This window comes from Thamnophis sirtalis, unplaced genomic scaffold (genome assembly GCF_051295495.1).
Source record: "Thamnophis sirtalis isolate CommonGarterSnake01/CBP01778 unplaced genomic scaffold, rThaSir2_p1.2 scaffold_9, whole genome shotgun sequence".
Taxonomy (NCBI): Eukaryota; Metazoa; Chordata; class Lepidosauria; order Squamata; family Natricidae; genus Thamnophis; species Thamnophis sirtalis.
Window position 1 is genome coordinate 49,414,165 of NW_028261389.1, and position 21,339 is coordinate 49,435,503.

At 40.2% G+C, this 21,339-nt stretch overlaps 1 protein-coding gene across 7 annotated transcripts in view; it reads right to left on the reverse strand.

Moving 5' to 3' along the window:
- Positions 1-21,339, reverse strand: part of USP15 (ubiquitin specific peptidase 15) — a 94,651-nt gene that overhangs the window by 56,469 nt on the left and 16,843 nt on the right. For all 7 annotated transcript variants that reach the window (XM_087723525.1, XM_014072213.2, XM_087723526.1 and 4 more), the window contains 2 exons: positions 19,659-19,804; positions 18,730-18,791 (listed from right to left, as the gene is read on the reverse strand). In XM_087723525.1, coding sequence (XP_087579651.1) covers positions 18,730-18,791; positions 19,659-19,804 — 208 coding nt within the window. The remainder of the gene's footprint in view (positions 1-18,729; positions 18,792-19,658; positions 19,805-21,339) is intronic.

A 21,339-nucleotide genomic window follows, 5' to 3' on the forward strand; every position in this document is an offset into this window, starting at 1 on the left:
ATTAATTTTATTGCACAGTAAACTACTTTTTCTTAATGAAGAATCTAAAAATAGACTTTTGAAGATTGTTTTTTCTCCCATTTGTTTTTAATGGAAAAATGTCCAGTTCCTAAAAAAAACCTACATTGTGTAAATAAAAAAAAGTTTAATTTTCCTCTAAGTGAATTTAATGAGAATGTAATGAGATGTTGCTTGGTTTCAATCAGATGTTGAAATTGATTGTGGAATTTGATATGACAATGTGCATGTCATCTCTGATATCTAAATTATTTTTGTTTATTTTTATTTTGAATCAAGTGCTGAAAATTATGACTGACAAAGGAGATGATACCAAATGGGTTCAGAACTCCCATATTTTGCTTTATTAGAACAAGAATACACTTGTGACAAGAACTCTTCAAGTTGAATTCATCAGCATCATTTGCTCTGTCCTCAAATCATTGAGGCCACCTTTGGCAGGATGTGCATCACTAATGTCTATACCAGCAAGGAAAGAACTATAAATCCATACTTCAGTTTCAAAGTGTCTGAGCAGAAATAACTTCCAAAAGAGTTCTGCAGAATTTCCACGTTTGCAGATACCTGTGGAGAATCTGACAATACTTTGTCTACAGCCTGTAGAAGTGCTTCCTTCAGCAATGGAAAGTTGATATAGTTGTCTACTTCCAAAATTCTTTCAGAATGGCAACTTGGCCAAAAGAGTTCATTGTTTTTTTAGCTGCATCTATAATGGTATCTAAAAGGCTTTGAACAATAAGATCTGTCTTATTCATATGGCTGAAAATATCTGCTAAGGTTAAAAAATGAACAAACTGTTCTCTATCAAAACTATTGAGATAGGGCTTTTCTTCTGTCTCAAAAATAGTTGCCTGATGTTCAATGAAGTGCTTCAAGACTTGTCCAATGGAAACCAACAAACTTCTGTGTATTAGAGAACAACTTCTTATTCTGCTCCTCTGTCTTGACAAAACTTCTCGAAAAGGTAATGATTTAAAGCATTGGCTTTGAATTAATGACTGTTGTGTAATCAGGAAAGGTTTTGTTCAGAACTCTTGACATATTCCTTGATATCAGTCGATATTGATGTAGAAAGCAATGAAGCATGATGATGTGATGCTGCAGCAAAAACAGATACATTTCCAAAAATCAGAGATGCTCCATTTGTGCACCAAGTACCAAGATTGTTCTTTTCTGTTCATTTTGGAATATCTATAGCATTCATAGTTCCTAAAAGAGACTCATAAAATTGGAATTCTACAGTGGGATTAGCATCCACATAATAGGTGAAAACTGGGGGGGGGGGTGTACCTGCAGTAAAAAATGCATGTTTCTAGTTTTTATCTAGTTGCATTTTGATGGGAAATGGTGTAGCTGCCAATTCCTCCATGACATCAAAATATTATATGAAATTTTAGTGATGACATCATTTGAAAGAGTGCTGCTTCCATTTGTTTTCTCATTCTAAACTATAAGCCACTTCAATTATTGAAAAGGATGCTTAGAGACAGGATTGTGGAAATTCAAATTCTACTCAAATTTTAGCGTTTTGAAATTGAATGTTCTTGTCACAGAAAAAGAGCCACATTTATGTATTTTCAGAAAGGACAGACTGTGACCGGATCTAAACAAGAACACATATCCATAATCATGAGGGCAGAATTTATCTTTTAATACTAATAATGAAAACTGTTCTAGATGTTATGGCATGACTGTGATATCTAATCACATATCATAGTATTCTGTGCCACCCTGTGTAGTTTTCAATGAAACAGTATCTTAACACAGGTAGTCCTCAACTTACAACCGTTTGTTTAACAATGGTCCAGAATGGCCACAGAGGGGTGCCTTATGACTCATGAAGCTCTTCTGGCCATTACAAAACATTGCTTTATCAACCCTGCAGTTACATAATCACGATCAGTTTGCACTTATGACTAGTTGCCAAATGCCCTGTGATAATGTGTGATCACCATTTGCAATCTTCTCTATTGGTTTTTCCCAGGAAGTTAATGGTGAAGCTGGCAGAGAAGATGGCAAACTGCTGCCACCTGCAAAGAGAAAGAGCCATTTCCCAAGGGAAGCTGACCTCTTTTGATAGGAAGATTTTGTTCCTGTATCCTACCAAAGGAATTCACTCCAGGGAACATAGGAGAGCTGAACTGAAAGGTAGATAGAAGGATAGAGAGGGAGAGAAAGAGAGAGAAATACAGTAGGTAGGTAGGAAGAGAGAGAGTAGGTAGGTAGGTAGGTAGGTAGGTAGGTAGGTAAAGGGATAGAGAAAGAGAAAGAGACAAAGAGAGAGAGAAATACAGTAGGGAGTGAGGGAGAGAGCGAGTGTGTGTAGGTAGTAGGTAGGTAGAGGGATAGAGAGAGAGAAATATAAAGAGACAGAGAGAAATACAGTAGATAGGTGGGGAAAGAGAGAGAGCAGGTAGGTTGGTAGGTAGAGGGATAGAGAGAAATAGAAATAGAAATGCAGTAGATAGGTAGGGAGAGAGAGAGTAGTAGGTAGAGGGAGAGAGAGAGAGATAAATACAGTAGGTAGTTAGGGAGAGAGAGAGGGTAGGTAGGTAGATGTTTCCAGGTGTATTTATCCATGTGCTGGAAAAGAAAATTGCTGACAATCTGCAGCACCTAAGACTTTGTTTCTGCTGGCACAGCACTTGATCAATGTAATTCTCATCAATCAGTTAAAGAGCTTTCCAAAAAAAAAAAAAAGTTTTTGCACTCTGCAAACCTCCTAGAAATGGCCCGTTTTTCATGAAAACGGGCCCATTTTTTTAAAAAAAAAAAACGCATGAATAGCATTGGGGGGGATTGCAGAGTGCTTCTGGGGGGCTGGGGCAAAAACGAGCAAAAAACGGTAAAAAAAAAAAAAAAGCATGCATAGCCCTATGGAGGCTTATAGAGTGCTGCTGGGGGAGGATGGCCCATTTTTTGCTCATTTCTGCCCTCCCCAGCATCCAGGAGCTCTCTGAAAGCCTCCATAAGGGTATGCACAGCCATTTAGGTGAAGAGGCTGGGCTTCGGGAGGCAAGAAATGCTGTATTCAATGTATAAGACGCACCCAGATTTTCAGCCTCTTTTTTGAAGAAAAAAGGTGCGTCTTACACTCCGAAAAATACAGTAGTCATGTGACATCTCGCTTAATTACAGCTTCATTCAATGACTGAGTTGCTAGTCCCAATTGTGGTTTTAAGTCAAGAATTACTTGTAATATCACTTGATATAAAGCCTTTTTTCAACAATGTTTAAATTAAAAGAAGGAAACCAAAAATGTGTGTATATGTGGTTCAGGCATGCTGCTTTAGAAATATCACTACATATAAAATATCTGTTTCATTTCTCATTGTATAAAATTTATCATATTTTTATTTGTAAACCACTTGGAATCACTTGGATAGTGATTTGACATCCCAGTCTACAAGATATTTCTTGAGTCATATTCAAAAGATACACTGAAATCCAGAAAAGTCATGCACAGGAAGGTTGCAGTTCTTGTATATGCTTCTGGGTAGGATGATGGAAAACAAGTATGTAAGCTGAAGCCAGTTTTTTCAATAATTTCTTTGCTTCAATCCAACCCTGAAATGTAATATTTGGGCATATAATTTACTGATGTATATTGGTAATTAGCTGGATCTTATCTGTTTACATGTTCTTTTTTATACATGTGTATGATGCTGATTCCCTTCCCTGGCCAACGCTCTACTATAACTTTGGTTGATAGTAGCAAGCAGAAAAACTTATACTGGGGCCCACCACTTGGGGCTCAGTTTTATTGCTTCTAGCAAAACTTGGTCAATGCCTGGAACCTTGCCTGTCTTCAGAATTCTCTATGCATCCCACACGGATCTCTTCTGTGAATAAGCTAATAAGTTAGAGTTTTTAGTAATTCATGGTAGCTGTTGTGCACTTATCATTCCATTGGAGATGTATTCTATTATTACAATTCTGTAATTGTGTAGGGGACTGTTTCTCAACCTTGCTGGATGGGAAATTCTGGGAATTGAAGTCCACACATCTTTAAAGTTGCTGAGACTGAGGAACACTGGTGTAGGCTGTAATTTGTCTGGCATGGCCAACTCTGTATTCAGTACTATTGTTGGTATTACTGTGAAGTCATTCCAAACATTATTTCTTTTTCACATTGAGCAGTGAATGAACTATATTGTGCGAAGCCAGTAATAGTCAACAGTGGATCATTCCCAAAAGGCGTATTTGGCAGGACAGTCTCAATGATGGGGCCATTTAAAATTCAAATGGATGACTCATACAAAATTACACCTCAGAAATTTAGCAACCTCAGATCTTTGGGTAATAATGAAGTCTCTAACATTTCTGCCTTTGTGCCAGATCCCTAAAAGTGATACTGCCGTTCAATTGGGAGGAGGGGAGCCTCGGAGTTAAATCATTAGCTACATCTGAAACAACTGAGTTTTACAACTTTACAACTGGTTTTCTGTCACCGGGAGACTGAAGGTCCCAACATCTCTGGAGGGATGTTTATGGTAGCCATGTGGGATATATAACTTTGATGTCTAACTAGAGATAATCATGGGAACATGTGCTTTATTGACTCCCAGGGCAGAAGAGTTAAGGACGCATCTTCACACTTGTGTATTGGTCAAAGGGGAGGGGTCATTATCAGCTTAATCCCATTTGCATGGCCTAAAGGTTTTCAGATGCTGCTTTGCTTCTAATGGTTTCCATCCTGCTTGATTAAAGGTTCCTTTTGAAATAATCCATTTCAAGAGTCTTTACTTTCTCAAGTTAGGAGAGGAGCCATTACAAAAAGCAGCATCTCTCTGCAAAGTGGTCAACCAGGAGAGAAACATTTTTACTCTACCGAGGGGACCCAGCAAATCATGTCTGAGCATAACAGTGAACAAGGGGAAACTGACTGCTGGAGGGAGATGGAAACCCCTCCACAACCAGAGATGTGCTCCTTGTATCCTGGCGGAGAGAATGGAGTGAGCTTGGAGGACCCCAAAAAGCTCCGTTGGTCAATCAGAATTGGGACGAACGACGGCTGGGAAGGGAAGACTAGGGGAGTCACTCTTACCCGAGGTAGCCGAAAACCAGGGTGGAAATTGGAGTTAGAAGCCCCCTCTGACCAGGAGGAGCCAAATGAAGCCACACTGAGAGAGGATCCTCTGAAGAGGCATGTAACCCAGTTGGTGATGGACATTTTGGAAAAATCTCAACATCCGGGGGGAGCCAGACCAGCAACCAAGAAGCATTGGAAGGGTGGCAAACGGGGTGACGCCAGGGGAACTAACCCCCTCTGGCCCCTGCTAATCAAGCTGACAGCACAGCAGCAACAGCCTAGGAACCCAGAAAACCCTCTCCCACAGTTGGCGCATGAGCTGGGGGACACTCCGAACAAACCCCGAAACCTGCAGTTAGAAAGGAAAACTCCTTCCCTGGGGGTAAAGTTTGATGGGAACGGGAAAAAAATTGGGATTCTTTGTGGCACACATGCTCACCTACATGTAAGAATATGGGTGTGATTTTCGAACCCAAGGAGCCCAAGTGTGAGTGGTCACCCTAGCCCTGGAAGTAGCCGCTGCCAGATGGATGGTGACTTTACATGATGCCAATGCACCAGAACTGTGGGACTTTGATCAGTTCATGATGGCCCTGTGACAACAGTTCGAGAACCCCCTCACAGATCGCAAAGCACGCGACTGCACTAAAGTTGTGAAGCAGGGATGCCGGCCAGTGGCAGAGTATACCAAATAATTCTGAGACCTGGCATATCATGTGAACTGGCCAGATGATATCCTGGTAAGCTGGTTCAAGGATGGGCTGAGTGATGAACTCTACAATGCTTGTGTGGCCCGAGGTGCCCCAATACATCTACATGAGTGGTATCTTACTGCTGAAGAGGCAGAGATCGACATGGCCAGAAATCAGTATCGGGCAGGACGAATGTGGAAGAAATCCCCACCTCAATGGAAACAAGAACCTTTTAAACTGCAAACGACACCTTCTCCGAAATCCTTAGTCTGTTTCAAATGTGGAAAAGAGGGGCACCGAGCTGCAGAATGCCGTTCTCAGGCACCAGCTAAGAAACCAGATCGCCCATTGGGGGGAAAACCTACAAAATCTGGTCAGCGTGGAAAGGAGATGGCCCTGAGGAGCAGGGAGACCATAGAATTTCCACCCCCTCCCTTCTTCAAGGAGGAAACCCCAGCTTCGCAGCAGGAGGAAGAATACTCATCTGGAAGCGATCCAGAGGATGAACCACTGGTAAGCAAACCAATTAGCAATAGCAATAGCAGTTAGACTTATATACTGCTTCATAGGGCTTTCAGCCCTCTCTAAGCGGTTTACAGAGTCAGCATATCGCCCCCACAGTCTGGGTCCTCATTTCACCCACCTCGGAAGGATGGAAGGCTGAGTTAACCTTGAGCCAGTGAGATTAGAACCGCTGAACCGCTGATAACAGTCAGCTGAAGTGGCCTCCAGTACTGCACCCTAACCACTGCGCCACCTCGGCTCTACCACCTCAGGGCTTACCTTGCCCCTGAGACTATTTATCCCCAACTGGGAGAGGGAGATGAAAATCTCAGCTTTAGTGGACTTAGGGTGCACCCGCTGTTTGATCAGCCCAACCCTGGGAAGGAAGTTGAGGATTAATGTAAAAAAACTGAAAAGCCCCATAGCTTTTTGCCAACTAGATGGGTCAATAGCAGGGGGGAAACAGCTTCATTTGCCACTGAGCTTCTACAGATAGACATCGGAAACCACGAGGAAATGCTTACATTTATAGTGGCACCTGGCATGGAATGGCCACTAGTTCTGGGTCTTGCATGACTGAAAAAATGGAACCCCAAAGTTAATTGGAAGCAAGGCACCATAAGAGTGCAGATGCACGTGACTTTTGCTGAGAATCCAGACAGAGAAACTGAGGGGGCAGAGCACCTAGAGACAGCAATGCCTGCTTACACTACGCCAACCGAGGGCATACCCAAAGAATATAAGGACTTGGCTGAGGTTTTCAGCGAAAAAGCATCTGATGAGCTTCCACCTCACCGCTCCACTGACTGTGCAATAGAAATCCTACCCGGAGCCAAACTCCCTAAACCCAAGATGTATAACATGTCTCCAAAGAAGCTGGAAGAACTGAGAGCATTCATTCAAAAAAACCTAGCAAGGGGTTTCATTGAACCAGCCAAACCAAAAGTTGAAGCCCCAGTGTTATTTAGAGAAAAAAGATCGCTCCAAATGCTTATGTGTTGATTTTAGAAATTTAAATTCAATCAGTATGGCAAATGTATATTCCCCTCCCACTCATGAAGGATATGCTAGCACACCTAGCCAAAGGGAGAATTTTTTCAAAGCTGGATTTAAGGGAGGCTTACTATCATATCAGGATTAAGGAGGGAGATGAATGGAAAATGGCATTTAACACCCCTCTTGGATGCTATCAATTCAAAGTGCTACCATTTGGGCTACAAGGGGCCCCTGCAGTATTTATGCAATTAATAAATGAAGTGTTGCGGGAGAACCTATATAAGGGCTGCATAGTCTATATTGATGACATTTTATTATATTCTGAGACCAAGGCGGAACATATAAAACTAGTCCGGGCGGTTCTGAACAAACTTCGCTCTGCAAAACTTTATGCTAAGCCCTCCAAATGCGAATTCCACCAAGAAAAAATTGGTTACTTTGGATACGGCATTTCACACCAGGGCATAGAAATGGATCCTTTGAAAGTGCAATCGGTATTTGACTGGGAACCACCCAGAACACGCAAACAGTTGCAAAGCTTCCTGGGATTTGCAAACTTTTACTGGCAGTTTATCCCCGCTTTCTCCCAAATTACTCTCCCCATCACCAAGGTCTTAAAAATGAAGGGAGAGGGAAACCCGAAACCGAAGCAGCCTTTGAACTGGACAATGGAATGCCAAGCGGCATTTGAAAAACTTAAATGGCTGTTTCCGCAGAGCCAATCCTAAAGCACCCGGACACAGAGAAACCGTTCGTCATATAAGCAGATGCTAGCGATGTGGCCATAGGAACCGTCTTACTTCAGAAAAATGAGGAAGACCAATTACAACCATGCGTTTACACATCCAAAAAATTGAATTAATCTGACCAAAGGTGGGCCATTTGGGAGAAAGAGGCTTATGCAATTTGATAGGCTCTTTTAACCTGGAGACATTTCCTAGAGGGGAGTAAGATCCCTTTTGAAGTCTGGGCGGATCATAAAAATTTAGAAGCCCTAAAGACCTCAAGGAAACTCTTTCCAAAACAAGTACGATGGGCTCAGTACTTTAAAAAGTTTGAATTTATGCTCAGATACCTCCCGGGGGAAAAATTTCCTGGCAGATGCACTATCCAGGAAACCGCAATACAATAGTATGAAGACAAACGTAATCAAACCCATGATACAAGACAATCAACTAGCCACTAGAGTAACCACCAGATTCCAGGGAAAACGAGACACTCTGGAGGACAATGACACCACCCACACTTTTAAACAAGCTTTAACCACCGACGAATGGTTTTTGAGCCACAAAGACAGCTGTCCGATGAAAGATAAGCTAGCTTGGGTGGGAGGGAAGTTGTATGTTCCAGCCAGCCAAAGACTGTACTTAATGGAAAGGTGCCACGACTCCAAACTAGCAGGACATCTTGGTGTTGTAAAAACTTTACATCTAATTAAAAGGCAATTTTGGTGGCCATCACTAAAAAAGGACATAGAGAGCTATGTAGCCAGCTGTCCAATTTGTGCAGCAGCCAAAAGATGGCAAGGCAAAATGCCAGGACTGTTACAGAAGGTAGCCGAGCCCTCAGCACCCTGAAAGGAGATAGCTATGGATTTTATTGTCAAACTACCAGAAAGCGCAGGGAATACTGTCATTTGGGTCGTAACAGATTTGTTTTCAAAACAGACACATTCTATACCGTGCCAAAAGATCCCAAATGCCAAAAGTCTAGCCAAGTTATTCCTGATACACATTTATCGCTTTCATGGAGCCCCACAGAGAATCATCTCCGACAGAGGGGTCCAATTCATCACAAAATTTTGGGAGGCATTCTTAAACTTACTGGGCACCACCCAAGGACTGAGCTCCAGTCACCATCCGTGCACCAATGGTCAAACTGAAAATTGGAACATGGTTCTAGAACAATACCTAAGATGTTTTATTAATTTTTCAACAGGACAACTGGATTGATCTTTACCTTTTGCAGAAGTGGCCTTCAATAACGCTGTGCACTCAAGCATTGGGTTCACCCCTTTTAGAGTAGCAACAGGCCAGGATTTCAACCCCATGCCTGAACTACCCACAGAGGAACCCACCATCCCCTCACTAAAAGAATGGATAGACAACCTATGAAGCACATGGCCAGTGGTTAGATTAGTGTTACGGGAAGCTAGAGAGGCTTTCAAAACTCAAGCTGACAAAAAAAGAGTAAATCCTAAACCCTTCCATGTTGGAGATAGAGTATACCTATCGACAAAATTCCTGAAATCGTTGCAACCATCAAAGAAATTAGGGCCACATTTCATTGGACCTTTCCCAATCACCAAAGTTATCAACCCAGTAATAGTAGAATTACTCCTGCCAAAGACACTCAGGAAAGTCCATCCAGTGTTTCACATTAGTTTACTCAAATGAGAAGTAATCTCACAACTCAGACCACATGCACCTACACCTCCTGTTCCTATCATGATAGAAGGCGAACAACATTTTGAAATTAAGGAAATCCTGGACTCTAGGACCCACAGGGGGGAAAACCCAATACTTAGTTGCTTGGAAGCATTTACCTTCAGCCCAAAATGAATGGGTAGAGAAACACCACGTTAGGGTCCCTGCCCTATTGAAAAAATTTCACTCCCAATACCCTGACAAACCTTGTTAAAATACTATGATGCAATTTATTTTCCTATTTTTTCACAGGTGAATCTTGTACATCTTCCATTTTCTAATTATTGATCCCACAGTTGATTTCTTCACACCAAGCTACTAGCCTATTGCAGATTCAGTCTTCCTAGCCTGGTGCAGGTCTACAATTTTGTTTCTGGTGTCCTTCGACAGCTCTTGGGTCTTCATCATAGTGGAGTTTGGAGTGTGACTGTTTGAGGTTGTGGACAGGTGTCTTTTATACTGCTAACAAGTTCAAACAGGTGCCCTTAATACAGGTAATGAGTGGAGGACAGAGGAGCCTCTTAAAGAAGAAGTTAGAGGTCTGTGAGAGCCAGAAATCTTGCTTGTTTGTAGGTGACCAAATACTTATTTTCCACCATAATTTGCAAGTAAATTCTTTCCAAATCAGACAATGTGATTGTCTGGATTTGTCTTCTCATTTTGTCTCTCATAATTGAAATCTACGTATGATGTCAATTACAGGCCTCTCTCATCTTTTTAAGTGGGTGAACTTGCGCAATTGGTGGCTGACTAAATACTTTTTTGCCCCACTGTACATACATAACAATTAAATAACATAGTAATTTATAGATGAATACTATTTTAGAAATGGAGCCAAATCTGAATGTGTGTGAATGACTAATACAGGGGTCTGCAACCTTAAATACTCAAAGAGCCATTTGGACCCGTTTTCCACAGAAAAGAAAACACTTGGGGCCACAAAACCTGGGTGGCCGGAGAGGAGGAGCCAACGTTGTGATGATACATCATGCGGACTCGACAGTCCGAGTCCGCCAATGACACTTTTGCCCCTGGATGGTCAGGTAGGACCTAAACTGTCCCGAAGAAATGGTGACCAGGAAGACAAAACCTTGCTGGTCGCTGGGACACTGCAAAGTGCCTGATCGACCCAAGGGAAGCACTTCCAACCAGCGGCAAACAGGCAGCCCCCAGGCTGACAAAGTCGGAGAGGGCTCCGGAAGAATAAAGCGGCGAATTTAATCCCTCCTGGACTGCCTTAGAAAGTTTTTCACTCTTGCTTGTAACGATGTTTTGTGGATTGAAGTGATTGCAACGTTTCCTGTTTCTCCGCTTGAAGTGAATGGACTGATTTTTTCCTCTATTTTTCACTACCTTAATCCTTTTGGCTTAAACTAAAACTTTTTTTTAATTTTAACAAATTCCTCCTTCTATTTGTTATAAAATTATATTAAAGATACTTAAAGAAAAAGTATAAAAAAAAGTTGAATCTGCCATTCGGAAGCCTGAGTCTGAAGTTTTTTTTCCTTGAAACAATGTATCCTTTGTTCACTCCTATTTGACTTCACTGACTTTGTAACAGAAGGGTTTGGAACTTGTTTATAAAACCTGATAAAGACTCAAAGGCACGAACAGTGTTTTGTAGGTGCTCTTGGAAAATATTTTGGTAAGAGAAGGAAAAGGAAAGAAAAAGACAAGAACCCCTCTACTTTGAAAACTACAAAAGAACTTGTACTTAAGATTTAAAATAAATATAGATATATTCTTGAAAAGTTTTTGACAGGCTAGAGTCGCAGTGATTATTAGACTCCTCTTTTTCTTTATATTTCTTTTCTTTTGGAAAAATTGATCAATATTCAGATGAGGAAAACTTAAAATTTCAAAATATCCTGGCTGGACTTCAAAACATTTTAGAAGGATTTGAGAGATCTGACAAGAAATTGGACAGACTACTGGGTATCACAGCAAAAAATGATGGGGTTGGAGCCCCAAAAATTAAAGAAGAGAATGAAAATATAGAAAACAAAGACAAGATAATAGATGAACTCATTAATGGAGTAAATGTGAGTGAAAGTGGAAAGAAGGGGAGCTGGAAAAATGACTTTGACAATTTGGAGCTTTATTCCAAATCCCAAGATACAAGAGGAAAAAAAAAGGGCGAAAAGGATGGAGTTAAGAAGACAAATCCATCCAGAAATAAGTTTGATAACCAAAGCTAAGCTAATGTTAATAACAATTCAAGAGCAACGAAACTACATGAGAGATCTTCTAAGCTACAAAGTGCAGAGAGAAGTTCATAACTCTGGAAAGGAGCTGAAAAGAGAATTGACACAACAGCTGGCGAGAGAGAGAAGAACTTTTTGCTACTGAAAAGATACAGGTTGATAATGCTACTTGATGATAAAAAGTTAGCTAATTTTTGATGATTAATAAGTAGGGATTTTAGTATTTTGTAGATTGTTTTAGATTATCATTAAATGTTTATTCATTAACATATAATTTACTATGACATTAATAATGAAATGATAACCTTAATTAGGATAACTAATCGGGCCATAAATTGTAAATTGGGATTTGGTGAAAAGACTCATAAATCTTATTAACAAATTTTTCTTTAAGTCTTGTTATGAAGGTATAATTAATTTGGGTCAGAAGAGAGATGTGATACAAATAGTAAACAATTCATTTTTTTAAAAACTATAATAATAAGGAAATGTTAATGAATAATTTTGGTGATTATTAAGTAGGAATCTTAACATCTCTAAGATTGTCTTAGATTTTAAATGTTTATTTTGTTAACATGTAATTAACTACGATAATAATAATGAAACGACAACCTTAATTAGTAAAATAAGCTGGATATAAATTGTAATCTGGGACAGGGAAAAGACCTATAAATCTTATTAATACATTCTTGTTTAGAGCTGGTTATAAAGGTATAATCTCTTTTGAGCTTAAAGAGAGGAGAGGTGAGATAAATAGTAAATAATTTTTAGTTAACTACAATAATAACAAGAAAATGTTAATGGATAATATTTAATGATATATACAGGTGTTTTGTACTAGTAAAAGCAACTGGACATAAGCTTTAATTTGTGAGTTGGGGGGGAAAGGGAGGGAATGTTAGGTATCCTACTAATTGACTTTGTTGTAGAATATGTTATAAAGATGTAAAGTTTTTTTTTACATTTTTTAAAGTTATGGCAGACTTATTGAGATTGCGAAAGTATGCCAGTAGGTGGTTGTGTCTTCAAATATAAATGATTTTAGATAAAAACACGTTTAAGTAACTGTAATCAAATTAAAATTGTGGTAGTGATAGTAAAATACATAAATTCTAAAATGTACAACTCAATTTGAATGAAGTATATGTAATGATTGTGGAAGAAACGCACGAAATGTATCTATAACCAATTGACACGCTTTCTACAAGATGTAACGAAAGATGATTATTTTTTGTGTTTTGGTTTAATAAAAATAATAAAAATTTTAAAAAACCTGGGTGGACATGGCCAACTCAATGTCACTCCCACTCAGTCACATGACCCCCACCACCAGGTTTTGCAGCTCCTGCTTTTTTCTGTGGGAAATGGGTCTCTCTCCCCCCCCTCTCCTTCCTTTCCTCTCATTTCTGTTCTTCTCTCCCCCCCTTCCTTTTCCTTTCTTTCTTCCTTTCTTTTCCCCTTCTCTCTTATTGATTTCCCTCTCATTCTCTCCCTCCAGCTCCCTCATTTCTCTCCCTTTTCCCCTCCTCTCTCATTTTTTCTCTTTTTCCTCTCTCATTCTCTCCCTCCATTATTTTCTCATTTCTCTCCCTCTTTTTCTCCCTTCTCCCTCTCATTTTTCTTTCTCACCCTGTTTTTTCCTTTTTCCTCTCCCTCTTTTTTCTTTTTTCTCTTCCTTCTCTCTCTCATTTGTTTCCCTCTCCATTCCCTCTTTCTCTCCCTCCAGTTCTCATTTCTCTGTCCCTCTCCCCTTCTCTCTCTCATTTCTCTCTTTCCTCTCTCATTCTCTCCCTCCAGCTCTCTCATTTCTCTGTCTCCCCCCCCCCCGCCTTCTCTCTCTCTCTCATTATGATACACAATTCCTTTTGTATTGGCTCAGGAAGAGAGGAGCAGTTGCCACCGCTGCTGAATGCAGGAAAGGAAGAGCTCTGGCTCTTCTGCACAGCTCGGCCAGTTACTCTGAGTGTGCAGTGGTGGCAGTGAAAGGAGGTGTCACCATTGCTGCCCCATGATCCCAGCTCAGGGGGTGTATCCTGCGTGTGTGCACGAAAAATAGAGATGAGAGTGAAAAAAGGGGGAGAATTCCCTTTTCTCTCATCGTTCCAGTGTGTGTGTGTGCGTGCACATGCGAGAAAGATAGAGGAATGAAAGAGCGGCGGGAGGCAAGGGCTGCCTTGAGTGCAAATGTGGCGCTTCGCTCATGCACTAAGGCTCCGGCCACCCTCCTCCTCCCTCCCTCATTCTCATGACTCCATAGCTGGCTGTGGAGAGGCCAGGAGGGTACGCACAAGTGGGGAGATCCTCAAGTGAGCAGCCGGGCTCGGCCAAAGTGCAACAAAGGCATGCGTGATGCGGACAGGCACTCATTTGATGAGGGTCTCCCCACTTGTGCACACCCTCCCAGCTCCGCCACAGCAGTCGGTCGTGGTCAGGTTGGGTCAATGTCTCGGGTCAGAGAGCAAGTGACCGAGGAATGCCCAGCATGAAAAAGGGCTGGAAGAAGCTACAGCAAGAGAGAGGTGCTAGAGAATCAGCTCCAGCCGCTTCTCCACCCCCGCCCTTACTTTCTCAGGTCAGGCAAGAGTGACAGAAAGGGGAGGGTGAGGGGCAGGGCCAGCCAGTGGTGGAATCATCCAACAGGGAGCCACAACAAAGGACCAAAGAGCCTCATGACCCCCGACTAATATAATACGCAGTATTTTGGTAAAATGTTTCCCAATGAATTGTAGTACCAAAAGAAAAATTGAGAATAATCTTAGAGCTAAAGTTGTTTGCTTTGATGTTGGAATGATCTGATAATCCCAAAGCTTCAAACTACAGCAGATAAAGTTGATCTGGAAGTACCATCATATCAAAAAATAGAAAGCAATTATCAGTTTTTCTGAGATGTTGTCAGTGCTGAACTTCAGAAAGTAAATGGTACAATATAAAATTAAATTTGAATAAATTTAGATGTCAGTTTAATAGCAATTTAATTTAATTTAAAGTGTTAGTATAATTATTTTAAACAATTTACCCTTCTATCACATTACAAGCAATACTCTGCTGGTAACTTTCACAGATAGGGACACGGTGGCTCAGTGGCTAAGATTAGAAAGGTCGGCAGTTAAGCGGTTCAAATCCCTAGCACCGCTAACCAAATGAGCTCCCATTACTTGTCCCAGCTTCTGCCAACCTAGCAGTTCAAAAGCATGTAAAAATGCAAGTAGAAAAATAGGGACCACCTTTGGTGGGAAGGTAACAGCGTTCCATGCGTCTTCAGCATTTAGTCATGCCGGCCACATGACCATGGAGACAGCGCTGGCTCTTTGGCTTTGAAATGGAGTTGAGCACCACCCCCTAGAGTCAGGAACGACTAGCACATATGTGCGAGGGGAACCTTTACCTTTCACAGAAGCCTTGGGATAACACAAAATGCTTTCAGCATCAACTTGTCAGATCATATACCCTTTGGTAAGCATACATCATTTTTTCAACTGATCTTGTTTCCCACTCTGAAAATGTACTTCAGGGGTTACTTGTCTCCAGTGGTGGGATTCAAATAATTTAACAACCGGTTCTCTGCCCTAATGATTTCTTCTAACAACCAGTTCACCAAACTGCTCAGAAAGTTAAGAACCGGTTCTCCTAAAGTGATGAACTGGCTGAATCCCACTACTGTTTGTGTCCTCTATTGCAACCACAGAGTGCCTGTTCAATAGCAAAGCAACAGCATTGATTCTATATCTATCACATTAAAACACAATTTTTGCAGACACAACTGTTTAGGAATAAAAGCCAGGTTTAAATTTCTGTTTAATTACCAACAAAATGGAGATTCTCAGGGACAACTGTAAAACAGTAATAATTAGCTATTTGGAGAAGCAATTGCAATAGCACTTTATATACCACTTCATAATGCTTTACAGCCCTCTCTAAGCAGTTTATAGAGTCAGCATATTGCCCCCAACCATCTGGGTTCTCATTTTACTGACCTCGGAAGGATGGAAGCATGAGTCAACCTTGAGCCGGTGAGAATCAAACTCCTGACGGTGAGCAATGAGTTAGCTTGCAATACTGCATTCTAACCACTGTGCCACCTAATAGTTAATCATTGAGTTAAGCATTTGGGGGGGAGAGGAATATAAATAAATAGTAAGCCAGTAATATCAGGAATTAAAATAGTAGATGCCTTCCTTATTGATAAAATCCATTATTCTACAAGGCAGAATACATGTGCGGGCTTACATACCGTAACTACTCTAAGATAGAATTTTGCCTGCTTAACACTCTTTTATTGGGAAGAGAGAGGATTGCCCCACTACTTCCAGGTATGTGTCCCATTTTTCCTGAGGAGAAAATGTTTTACTTGGCAACATAATGCAGTGTTTCTCAACCATGAGAACTTTTAAGATATGTGGACTTCAACTGGAATTCTGAGTTGAAGTCCACACATCTTATAGTTACTAAAAACTGACCTAATGGCTGAATCTTTTAGAGTATATAGAATGAGCTATTCCCTTTGCCATGACTTTGCCATGTAGTGCAGAGTTGGTGTCAAGGCATGATTTTTTTTCTTACATTTGTCATCCTGTCAAATCTCTAATAAACAAACAACTATATAGACTGTTGCATCTCATGCTTTTCCCTCATAAACTAGGAGACACGGTTTCATTAGATTTTATAATAAATACCTAAGATTATCAATATGGCCTGATGCCATTCTGGTGATAATGAATGTTTTCTTTAAGGTAGCCAATTTCAGTCTCTGCTGTGACCTCCTCTCAGAGGTGGGATTCAAATAATTTAACAACTGGTTCTTTGCCTTAATGACCAGCTGGGTAGGCGTGGCTCCGTGATCATGTGACTGGGTGGGAGTGGCCAACTCAATGTCACTCACGCCCATGGGCATTTCGCCTTCGCGGTTCCAATGTCATAAGGGTTAACCGGACAGGCAGTTTCTGTAAGCAGGGCAATAAAGATTAGGCTAGAAACGACACCAGAATGTTTCCTTCCTGCCTTCCTTACAGGATTAGCCCTGTAAAGTGGGAAAAAACAAAAGGAGATTTCTTCCAACAACTGGTTCTCAGAACTGCTTAGAAAGTTTAACAACCGGTTCTCCCGAATAGGTGCGAACCGCCTGAATCCCACCACTGCCTCCTCTACAACCATGAAACAGCTTATCTGTTCAAGTTGTCTAGAACTACAAAGTGCACAATCTGCTGATTTTTATTAGAGACCCATTATACGGTCAGTTTTTTGAAAGTTTCTATTTCATATAGAGGATATTAAGCTTCAACAATCCTATACTCATAATTCACAGGCTGATGATGAAACAGAGAAAAAAATGCCACCTTAAAGCAATACACTGCTGTGTAAACTACCAGCAAAAAAACAACAACAACAACCAACCTGACCTTTTACTATGACTAAATTCATGTATGCCCCCACTTAGACGTAAACATTTTAGGCCAGTTACAGCTACATACACCTACTACAAAACATTTTGCTCTCCTCCTCCCATTTCAGAGTTCTCCCATTTATCCCTAGACCTCCCTGGATCAAAGCTTTGTAAAACCTTTACAAACTTAATCTGCCTGTATAGCCATGCAAGCAGGCTGTGAAAAGGGGAGAGGATATGTTGAAAAAAGGAATGAAAATAATTGTAAAAGTAACAAAAGACATGAGATATTTACTCAAATGAGTATCAGTGGGTGATTGATACAACTGAAATACCTCCCTTCCCTTTCTTCCCCAGGGTGAAGAGGAAGGAGAAAAAGAAAGGCTACCGGCTTAACTGAAGAAAAGATAAAGAATCCTCCCTTCTTATTATAGTGAGTCAGGAGAATGGAGTAGCAGAGATGTTTGAAATCTTGTGAGCTCCATTTGATAAAGAAATGAAACTAGAAGTGGAGGCACAATATCTTTTAACCACCCACAACCAGAAAACAGACAGATAGACACATCTGTAAAGTACTATAGAGATAGTCTTCAGGGAAATATATAGTAGTTTTTACAAAAATACAGAAGCATCCTTGAGCCCTGAAAAAGGTGATAGTATTATGGAAAGACTCAGTGTGGTTGCTTCCTAAAGAGAGATGAGAGGAGAAACACAATCAGACTTGCACAATCCCATTATTATAGCCTCTTAATAAAAGTCTAATCATCCTGTGCAGTCTGTTTCTGATTTGGACAACCTTGAAAGGCTAATGGAATACCTCCAAATGTGGGGATGGGGAGGAAATAAGGAAAGAGTTGATATAATCATGTCAACACTGAGTCTTCCTATTTCAACTATGAAGAGAATAACCAAATTTTGATTGGCCTAAAATGTAGGAAAAATATATATAAACTCTGGAAAATAGACATTTACATAGTTTTTATTTTACATTTTGCAAATCTTTGTCTATATGGCTACATTTTTATATGCAATAACACAATTAATCTAGTTGAGCTATGTGTGTAATTTTCTACTGTAAGCAAGTTCCTCAACATAAGGACAGATATATAGAGACTCAAATTTATTGCTTTGGCTAATGGGAGAGTAAGAAATTATTCAGTCCTAGTGTCATAATACAGGTCAAAAGACAGCCAATAATCATAATGTAACTGATATAACTACTAACATAAATAGCAGTGACAAACTTGAAAATACAATACTATTTCAAAATTTAATCCACATTTCTTAGAAGTTATAATCACAATTAAATTGCCATCCTGAAGAATATTCGTTTTTCATTCAGTTTTAAGCCAAATAATTTCATCAAAACACACTGTCTTTTTGAGTTACAAAAATGTTGCTTCCAAATACAGAAGGCTTGGGATAAAGGAACATAACTTCATTAAGTGTAAGGCATTACTTTCTTTAAATCGCTTACTTTGGAGCTGAAGGACCTCTAGGCCATGTTCCATCTTCATTTTTTTGTTCTATCACTAATACCTATATGCAACAAAAGGGACAAACATGAAATTCATTCAGTTTAGAATAATGGAGCATAATTTATATTTACAGGTAGTCCTTGACTTATGACAATTGGGCTCAAAAGTTATGTTGCTAAGTGAAACACTTAAGTGAATTTTGCCCCATTGTATGACTTTTCTTGACACAGTTTTTAAGTGAAGCATTGTAGTTAAGTTAGTATCATGGTTGTTAAATGAATCTGGCTTCCCCATTGACTTTGCTTGTCAGAAGGTCGCAAATGGTGATCAAATGATCAGTTAGGACACTGCAACTGTCATAAATATTGGCAAGCATCTGAATTTTGATCACGTGGCCATGGCGATGCTGCAATGGTCATAAACATGAAAAAGTCATGTCACTTTTTTCAATGCTTTTGTAACTTTGAATATTCGCTAAATGAACTGTTGTAAGCTGAGGACGATCTATACTCATCTGTATGCTGAAGCATGTACAAATGGTAGATTTTTCAATTATGCCAATATTATGCATTTTTACCTTATCCATTAAATTCAGATCAAAATCTTTATTTAAAGCATTCTAGAATGTTGGTAAAATATCATTTTTGCTACTAGAGGTAGACTTCACTTAGAAATTCAGATAGTTACTGTTCAAAGTTACTTAGGGTGATGGAAAAGATACTTTGCAACTAAAGCCCACAATTAAGATCATTGCAGCACCTCTCTCTGTCACATGTTCACCAATAGAGTCAATTAGTATACACGGATATGTGCCTGACCTAGAGAACAAGAAGCAGGAGATTCTAGATGGCAGCATACTATCAGTCAACATAATCAAAGTTTGTAATATTTATATTTTCAAATGTAGGGCCAGAAATATATATCATACCTGTCCCTGGTATAAGCCAGCATCCTGTATGGTACTGTCTGGTTTATTCAAAGGTTCAAAGGTATTACTCATATATTTGTTCCACAATCTTGTTTCTTTTTCATCTGGAATACTGAATGTTTTCCTTATCTCTTTTTCAATTGTATCTACATGTACAAAAAAAAATGGTATTTAATTTATTTTAAAATACTTTGATTCTAGGTGGCATACAATAATAAAGCAAAGAAATGGGTGCACACACACACACACACACACACACACACACACACACGCTGGTCTTGTTGTATTCGGATATTTTCCCATGTAAGATTGAGAATGTCTTGGCAACGTTTCGGTGAGGTGTCACTCGCTATCTTCCGGCTGGGTTTTGGTTTAACCAAGATTTATAGAAAGACGGCAGCTCCAACCACACTTTAAGCCCAAAGCCCAGCCTGAAGATGGCGAGTGAGACCTTGTTGAAACGTTGCCAAGACATTCTCAATCTTACATGGGAAAATACCCGAATACAACAAGACCAGCATACCTACATCCGTGAAAATCTACGAAAACAAATATCTTACCTCTACGGGGAGGAAACCTTCCTGCTCACCAGATCCTATAAGAAACTTGAAGTCCGAAGAGCCACCATCTTATGTGACCTCACATTCCTACGCAACTGCCAAGACAAAAGCCTGATCCCCACATACATCCAACTAAAATTCCATTCTAAAACCTCAGCCACCAAAGGATTCTGAAAAGAACTGAATTAGCCGTAATCAGAAATGAACTCCACAGGAAAAGATTCCAACTAAATCAAACCAACTGACACATACTCACTCTTCACCTCAAACTCAGCAACAAAATCCACCCAGCACTCTGGGACAAATCCAAACAACTAGCCCTCTGGAGAGCCGAAACAGAAACCTCCGACAAGGCAGACAAACACACCAACAAACTCCACAGACTAGAAAAGCAACAGAAACCTGTTCTGACCCCCCTCTTCGCTCGTTCACAAATGACAGTCAGACAGAACTTCAAAGGAAATATCTTTTTCAGTCCTGGCTCAAGTTGGCTGCGAACTTAAAAATAAACATAGATAAAGTCTCTGGCAAAAAGTTACACAGCAAATGCAAAACAAAAACTCTTACAGCAAACCAGGTTGACAGAAAGCAAATCACTTATCCAAGTGCCTCTTTGAATCAGGTTTTACAAAAAGCAAATCACTTATCCAAGTGCCTCTTTAAATCACGAAACTGAACTCACGAACAAACCACAATGAACCACGAACGACGTTGACTTCTGCAACTAAGGCGTGGCACCATCCGTCTTTTATCAGCAGTAGATGACCCTAATGAGCAACAGCTGCTCATTATTCCTGCATCCCAACTCAACTCACAGCAAGCTTCTGCTGAGTCACAACAGAAACCCAACCCTCCTCCACAGCAACTCATGAAACAAACAGTACACAACATATCAGACAGAACCCTCACCACAGCTGAAACCAATGTCCTTTCCAGAGGATTCAACTTTAGTCGCCCCTAAACGCATCCCCACTGAAGACATCATATGCGGAGTTGAAGCTACACTCACCAAAATCAACCCAAACGAAGCCAATAAAATCAGACTTGCAGTCACCAACATCCTTTGCTCCAGTAATCCACCTAGAAGCAACTTACAATAAGAAGAAAAAGCACTCACCAAC